The sequence below is a fragment of the Myotis daubentonii genome, chromosome 7, assembly GCF_963259705.1.
Source record: "Myotis daubentonii chromosome 7, mMyoDau2.1, whole genome shotgun sequence".
NCBI lineage: Eukaryota > Metazoa > Chordata > Mammalia > Chiroptera > Vespertilionidae > Myotis > Myotis daubentonii.
In genome coordinates this window covers 94,398,723-94,406,842 of record NC_081846.1, presented here as the reverse complement: position 1 = coordinate 94,406,842, position 8,120 = coordinate 94,398,723, and the positions used below count along the sequence as shown (strand labels likewise).

Genomic DNA, 8,120 nt, shown 5'->3' with positions numbered 1-8,120 from the left:
CTGGGCCTCCTGTCTGCTCCCTGGTGTCCCGCACACAGTTCTCCGGCTGCCAGGCTGCTGGGCCGCCCGCAGGCACGCTGCCTGCTTTCCCGCCCGGAGGCCTGGGCAGTGAGACGGGTGAGGCCGCGCCTCCAGGATGGCCGCGCCTCCACTGTCAAGTGGCCTGTTTACGTTCCGCTTACACAGTCCCTGGTTCTCCCTTCCCCAGGGTGTGTTTCATGCAAAGCGCCTCAAGGTGAGGGTTTGCTCAGAGATTTCACTGAAATTGTTACTGCCCTGGCACCTAAGTGTGCAGACAGGCTCGGACCTCCAAGGGCACCAGGGACCCGCCATGGGGTGGGGGCTCGCTGCGTGGGCCCAAGCATCCCCGCCTGGGAAGTCTGAGGAATGAAGGCTTTAGTGAGCCCTGTGCCCAAGGGGACAGCGGGGAGGGAACAGCGGGGAGGGGACAGCGGGGAGGGGACTGGGGACAGCGGTCAGGGGACTGGGGACAGCGGGGAGGGGACAGCAGGGAGGGGACAGCGGGCAGGGGACAGCGGGCAGGGGACAGCGGGGAGGGGACAGCGGGGAGGAGATTGGGGACAGCGGGCAGGGGACCGGGGACAGCGGGGAGGGGACAGCGGGGAGGGGACAGCGGGCAGGGGACCGGGGACAGCGGGGAGGGGACAGCAGGGAGGGGACAGCGGGCAGGGGGCAGCGGGCAGGGGACCGGGGACAGCGGGGAGGGGACAGCCGGGAGGGGACAGCGGGCTGGGGCCGCAGGGGCTGCTCTCTGCTCCGCCCTCTCCGCCCGGCCTGTTCTCCCGCAGAGTCCGGCTCCAGCCACCGGGCAGCGGAAGGGAGCGCCGGGCGGGTCCGCCGGGAACTGGCTCTTGTTTATTTGAACTTCACTCCCTTTAAAAGGAAAGCTATGCCCGGAATTCGGGACGTGCTGCCGGGCTCCCGGGACCGGACCGCACCCGCAGGCTCGGGTCCTGAGTCCCAGACCGCGCTGCGCGCCCCCGCCGCCCCACGCCCCGCGCCTCCCACGCCCCTCGTGGGCCCCCTCCTCCCACTGTCACCCCGTCCCCCCGCCCCTCCCGGCCCTGCTCTGCGGGCGGAGCGCCGCCCCGGGGCGTCTCCGGGGCCAGGACCTGCGGGCGGCGGCGGCGGGACCCTCTGGCTGCGGCCACCATGACGGGAAGGTAACCCTGCGGGCGCCTGTGGGGCGGGCGGACCCGGGGCAGCGCCCGCAGGAGAGGGGACCCCGCGGCCGCGGCAGGTGCAGCCGGCCCTCCCGACCCCTCCCCGCGGGATGGGGCGCTCTCTGCTCTCGCCGCGGGCCGGGCTCGCGCCCCCGGAAGGACACCCGCTCCCCGACCCGCACCCCCACTCCGCTGCGTGGTCCTGGGGAGGCCTCCCGCGGTCGGCGAGGGGGGAAGGGTCCGCGCCGAGCCCAGGCTGGGGGGGAGGGGGCAGGAACCCCGGGCCGCCCCGCTGCCCCCCCTCTTTCCACCCCCGCCCTCCCGCTGCCCCCCGGTACCCCCCGCCCTCCCGCTGCCCCCGCGCGAAGGTGACGGAGCCGTGAGGCCTGGCCCGGCGCCGGGGGGACAGAGCAGCCGTGGCGCTGGGGACGGGGCTGGGGCGGCGCGGGGAGTGGAAGCGCCGCGGGGAGCAGTCCCGGTGCCGGGGGCCCGCAGGGCGCCCACCTCTGGGCACCGCCAGGCTCCGCCGGGGGCTTTAGGGCCCGGGCCCCCCAGCAGCCCTGTTCCCCGCCCGGCCGGCGGCGCCCCCGCCACCGCAGGGCGGGAGGCAAAGGGAGAGAGTGAAACGGGGAGCCAGGAGCACGCAGACCAGGGGGCCTGGGCGTGGGCCCTCTGCCCCGCACCCCGCACCCCGGGCCCCGCACCCCGGCCCGCACCGGGCAGGGCCCACTCCCGGCCTGAGGATGCGGCCCTCCAATGACACGGAGGCCGAGCGACCGCGGGAAGCCGCTGGGCTTTCCTGGTCAGAGCGCCGGCGCCTCCCGCCGCCCCCTCCGCGCCGGGCCGTGGGCGGGTGGCCCGTCGCAGAAGGGACGGTCCGCTGGGTCGGCCCGCGCCCTCCAGGCCGCGGCTCGCTCGGACCCGGGCTGAGCGGTGCCAACAGCGCTCACTGCGCGCTCAGGGCCCCTGCCCCACCCGCTGGAGCCGCAGGCGGGGGGCCGGGAGCCGCTGCCGCCCCGAGGGCGATGCACGCAGGCGGCTCCCTGGGGCGGAGCGGGAGGAGAGGGAGGAGCCGTGGGGCGGCTCCCGGGCGGCGAGCGGAGAGGACGGGCCCGCCCGGGATCCGAGCAGAACTTCCCGCGGGCCGCCTGGGGGGACGCCCTCCCGCCACAGCTGCTGAGTCCAAGGCCTGGCGCTCAGATCCCGCGGGAGCCGGGCCACCCTGCCCCCGCCGCCGCCTCACTCCCGCGCGGCTCCAAATGCGGACGAAGTGCCCGCGGCCGTCTCCTCGGCCGGCGCTGCGCCCCCTGCTCGGCGCACAGACCCTAATGAAGGCGCACGGTCCCGCGGGCGGACGGCAGCCGGGCGGGCAGGGACTCGGGGACCGGGCGGCATGGACGGGGCAGTGGCTGGCGGGGGAGTGGACACAGGGTCGGTGGGGCCAGGAGGCATTTGAGGAGCTGTGGCCACAGGGGAGGCGGCGTGGGCCGAGCTGGGGCAGAGCCTTGCGCATGGACGTGCAGTGCGTGTGTGCGTGCGTGTGTGCGCGTGTGCGCGTGTGCGTGTGCGCGTGTGCATGCGTGTGTGCATGTGCGTGTGCGCGCGCGTGTTCGTGTGTTTGCGTGTGTGTGTGCGTGCGTGTGTGCGCGTGCGTGTGCGTGCGTGTGTGTGCGTGCGTGTGTGTGCGTGTGCGTGCGTGCGTGTGCGTGCGTGTGTGCGTGCGTGTGTGCGCGCGCGCGCGCGTGTGTGTGTGTGTGTGTGTGTGTGTGTGCCTGTGCGCGCGCAGAGGGGCTTCTGCGGGGCGTGGAGCCCCGCGCCGGGCAGTAGCTCAGCGGCCTTGGACTCCACAGACACCGCGTCCGTCCCATTAGGTCCCGGCTCCACTGCGCTCCACAGGCGGACATTAAGGCCCAGGCCGGCCACACCTGCCCAGGGACCAGCCTGGCAGTGGCACTCCCACCGCCACTGCTCTCAACCATTCACCTCCCCCAGGAGCTCACCGGGGGCAGCCAGAGCCCCCCCCCCCCCCCCCCCCCCCCCCCCCCGCACAACGCACGCACGGGCTGTGATGGAGTCAGGGGTCAAGCCAAGAGTGAAGCAGATGAGGAGTGAGGCAGAACCGACTGGCCGCCAGGCTGGGCTCCTCCCTTTCCTTGTGTTTCGGTATTGACTGGGGGGGTGCAGTGAGGGCGGGCCGCTTTGTAGTGCAGTTCCATCTGTGATTACTTCAACTCGGCTCCCATCAAGCTACCAACCTCATGTGAACTGGTTTCAAAAATTCCTGCAAATTTAAGAGCCAGCATTTGCAAGCTGGTCCTGGAGGGTGGAGGGCGGGGTGCTGCACAGTTGTGGGGGGGCCAGGCTTCTGGGCCAGTGGCTGTCCTGCCTCCATCCCCACCCCCACCGCCACCCCCACCCCCACCCCCATCCCCATCCCCATTCCCACCCCACCCCCACCCCCACCCCCACTCGAATCCCCACCCCATCCCCATCCCCATCCCCACCCCATCGCCACCCCTACCCCCACCCCCATCCCCATCCCCATTCCCACCCCCATCCCCATCCCCATTCCCACCCCCATCCCCATCCCCATCCCCACCCCCATCCCCATCCCCATCCCCATTCCCACCCCCATCCCCACCCCATCCCCACCCCCACCCCCACCCCCACTCGCATCCCCACCCCATCCCCATCCCCACCCCATCGCCACCCCCACCCCCACCCCCATCCCCACCCCATCGCCACCCCCATCCCCACCCCCATCCCCACCCCCATCCCCATCCCCACCCCCATCCCCACCCCCATCCCCATCCCCACCCCATCGCCACCCCCACCCCCACCCCCATCCCCACCCCCATCCCCACCCCCATCCCCATCCCCATCCCCATCCCCATCCCCATCCCCATCCCCACCCCATCGCCACCCCCATCCCCACCCCCATCCCCATCCCCATCCCCATCCCCATCCCCATCCCCACCCCCATCCCCACCCCCATCCCCACCCCCATCCCCATCCCCACCCCCATCCCCACCCCCATCCCCACCCCCATCCCCACCCCCATCCCCATCCCCACCCCATCGCCACCCCTACCCCCACCCCCATCCCCATCCCCATTCCCACCCCCATCCCCATCCCCATTCCCACCCCCATCCCCATCCCCATCCCCACCCCCATCCCCATCCCCATCCCCATTCCCACCCCCATCCCCACCCCATCCCCACCCCCACCCCCACCCCCACTCGCATCCCCACCCCATCCCCATCCCCACCCCATCGCCACCCCCACCCCCACCCCCATCCCCACCCCATCGCCACCCCCATCCCCACCCCCATCCCCACCCCCATCCCCATCCCCATCCCCACCCCCACCCCCATCCCCATCCCCACCCCCATCCCCATCCTCATCCCCATCCCCACCCCCATCCCCATCCCCTTCCCCATCCCCACCCCATCCCCATCCCCACCCCCACCCCCATCCCCACCCCCACCCCCACCCCCATCCCCATCCTCATCCCCATCCCCACCCCCATCCCCATCCCCACCCCCATCCCCATCCCCATCCCCATCCCCATCCCCACCCCATCACCACCCCCACCCCCACCCCCACCCCCACCCCCACTCGCATCCCTATCCCCATCTCCATCCCCATCCCCATCCCCACCCCTACCCGACTTCTGTCCCTCCATGCTCCATTCCTCACTTGCTGATCCTACTTATCCTCTGAAGGAGTCATTTCCAAGTTGGGAGAAGGGTCAGCGGGAGGCACCTTAACTCTCCTCCTTGTTCTGTTCATTCAGATTTGTAAATTTTTGGTGATGGATATTTATGAGATGACTTAAGATGCATATCTTAATGAGATACATACCTAACATTAGGTGACTGTCTCCATCTCACTGAGATGACAGGATGGATGTATGTATGTAAAACCAAATTTGTGTTCACATTGATGCTAGTTTTAAACTAGGAAAACAAAATCATTCAAAATCAAATTTCTGAGGGAAGAAGGTGGAATGTTCACTCATTTGAGGCTGTCTTCAGCGCCAGGGGGTCCAGCCCAGGGGTGCCGCCCACAGTGGAAGCAGCTCTGATGTTAATGTTGGTTTTTATCAGGTTGAAAAAGTTCCCTTCCATTCTTAGTTTGTTAAGTGCTGTTTTTTTTTTTTTTTTTAAATCATGAAAGTGTTAGCTTTTGTGAAGAGTATTCTCTGCATTTCATGTGATGTTTTCCCATTATTCTATTGATAGGGTGTATTACATTGATTTTTGGATGTTAACCCAACTTTATATTTCTGGGTTAAATATCATTTGGTCATGATGTACAATACTTTATGCATTTATATATTTTTAAAAATATATTTGTATTGATTTCAGAGAGGAAAAGAGAAGGAAAGAGAGATAGAAACATCAATGATGAGAGAGAATCATTGATTGGCTGCCTCCTGCACACCTCCTTCTGGGGATGAAGCCTGCAGCCCCAACATGTGCCCTTGACAGGAATCGAACCTGGGACCCTTCAGTCCACAGGCTGACAGTGTATCCACTGAGCCAAACTGGCTAGGGCTCTCATACGTTTTATAGACTGTTCCATTCAGTTTTATGGAGAACGTTTGCATTTGTATTCATAAGGGATATTGATCTGTAGTTTTCTTGTGATATCTCTGTTTGGTTTTCGTATCAGGTAATACTGGCCCCATTGAATGAGTTGGGAAGTGTTTCCTCCTGGCTGGCTTTTTCGAACATTTTGTGAAGGACTGGTCTTAATTCTACTTAAACATTAGGTAAATTCCCCAATAAAACTGCTCGCTGGTCCTGGACTCTTCTTTGTGGGAAGTTTTTTATTTTTTTTATTACTACCATCTCTTTAGTTGTTACTGGTCTATTAGGATTTTATATTTCTTCTTGAGTCGAACCCGGACCCTTCAGTTCACAGGCCAATGCTCTATCCACTGAGCCAAACCAGCTAGGGCTGAATATCCTCTTTTCTTTTTTCTTTGTCTGTTAACTAAAGGTTTATTAGTTTTGTTGATCTTATCAAAGAACCAACTTTTGGTTTTGTTTATTTTCTCTAACCTCTATTTCATTTATTTCCACTCTAATCTTTATTATTTCCGTCATATGGTTGCTTTGAGTTTACTTTACTCATCTGTTTTTATTTTCTTAAGCGGGGAGAATAATTGACTTGAGATCTTTCTTCTTTATTAATTCAGGCATCTATAGCTGTACATTTCCCTCTGAGCAATGCTTGGGTTGCACCCTATACATTTTGGTATGTTGTGTTTTCATTTCATTCATCTCAAAGTATTTCCTAAATTACCTTGTTTTCTTCTTATTTTTGTTGATCCTCACCAGAGGATATTTTTTTCATTGATTTTTAGAGAGTGGAAGGGAGAGGGGGGTTGGGGGGAGGGGGGAGAGACAGCGATGTGAGGGAAACATATTGACTGGTTGCTTCCCGTGTGCGCCTCCGACTGGGGCACAGACCAAACCTGCAACCCAGGCACGTGTCCTTGATTGGGAATTGAACCCACGACCCTTCATTCCATGGACGGATGCTCTAACCACCTAGCAACCCCAGCCCCAGCCAGGGCTCTAGTGTTCTTCATCTGATTGGCTCTTTAGGAGTACGTGGGTTAATTTCCACATTTCTGTGAATTTGCTAAATTTTCTTCTCTTGTTGATTTGTAATTTTATGTCATCGTGGTCTCAGAATGTGTCTCCTATGATCTCAGTTCTTTTACGTTTATTGAGGCTGATTTTCTGGCCTAATGTGTTTTGTCCTGGAGAACGCCCCACGCGCACGTGAGAGGCGTATTCTGCTACTGTGGGGCGCGTCTCCCGTGGCTGTTGGTTAAGTCTCGTTGCTTCTCCGTGTCCATGCCTTCTATATCCGTTGGAGCTTTTGTATAATGGCCTCTCCATTATAGAAAGTGGAGCACCGACGTCTCCAACCGTAATTGTTAAATTCTCTATTTTTCTCTCAGCTCTCTCAGTTTTTGCTTTAGGGTTGATACATGCATACATGTTGAGAGTTATTGTTTTGTTTGAAGGTTTGACTTTTTATCATTATGAAATGTCTTTCTTTGCTCTTATAACAATTTTTTATCTTAAAGTCTATTTTGTCTTATATTAATATAGTCACTCTAATTCTCTCTCTCTTTTTGTTTTTTTGTTAATCCTCACCTGTGAATATTTTTCCATTGACTTTTAGAAAGAGTGGAAGGGAGGGAAGAGACACACAGAGAGAAACATCGATGTGAGAGAGACACATCAATTGGTTGCCTCTTGCACACATCCTGACCAGAGGGTATCGAGCCTGTAACTGAGGCATGTGCCCTGGACTGGAATCAAACCCTGGGCCATTCAGTCCATGGGCGGACGTTCTAGCCACTGAGCCAAACTGGCTAGGGCTCCAATTCTCTCTTTAAAAAAAATTATTGCTGCAGTGTTACAGATGCCCCCCCATTACCCCCTATCCCCCTCCACTGAGCCCCTACCCCACCCCAGGCCTTCACCACACTATTGTCTGTGCCCATGGGCTAGGAATATAAGTATATAAGTTCTTTGGTTAATCTCTTCCTGTCCACCCTCCTCCCCTCTGAGATATGTAAGTGTGTTCCTTGTCTCCATGCCTCTGAACTTATTTTGTTGGTCAACTTATTTTGTTTATTAGATTCCACAAATAAGTGAGATCACGTGATACTTGTCTTTCTCTGACTGGCTTATTTCATATACCATAATACTCTCCAGGTCCCTCCATGCTGTCTCAAAGGGTAAGAGAGCTTTCTTTTTTTCTGCTGCACAGTATTCCACGGTGTAAATGTCCCACAGCTTTTTTATCCACTGGTCTACTGATGGGCACTTGGGCTGTTTCCAGATCTTAGCTATGGTAAATAACGCTGCTATGGACATAGCGGTGCATATATCCCTTCTGATTTCC

The 8,120-nt window shown here is 60.1% G+C and overlaps 1 protein-coding gene across 1 annotated transcript in view; it reads left to right on the top strand.

The window, feature by feature from the left end:
* The first annotated feature begins 1,025 nt into the window (after positions 1–1,025).
* The window catches only part of LIMS2 (LIM zinc finger domain containing 2), a 55,496-nt gene continuing 48,401 nt past the window's right edge, over positions 1,026–8,120 (top strand). The window contains exon 1 of the mRNA XM_059704803.1: positions 1,026–1,184. Coding sequence (XP_059560786.1) covers positions 1,174–1,184 — 11 coding nt within the window. The 5' untranslated portion in view covers positions 1,026–1,173. The remainder of the gene's footprint in view (positions 1,185–8,120) is intronic.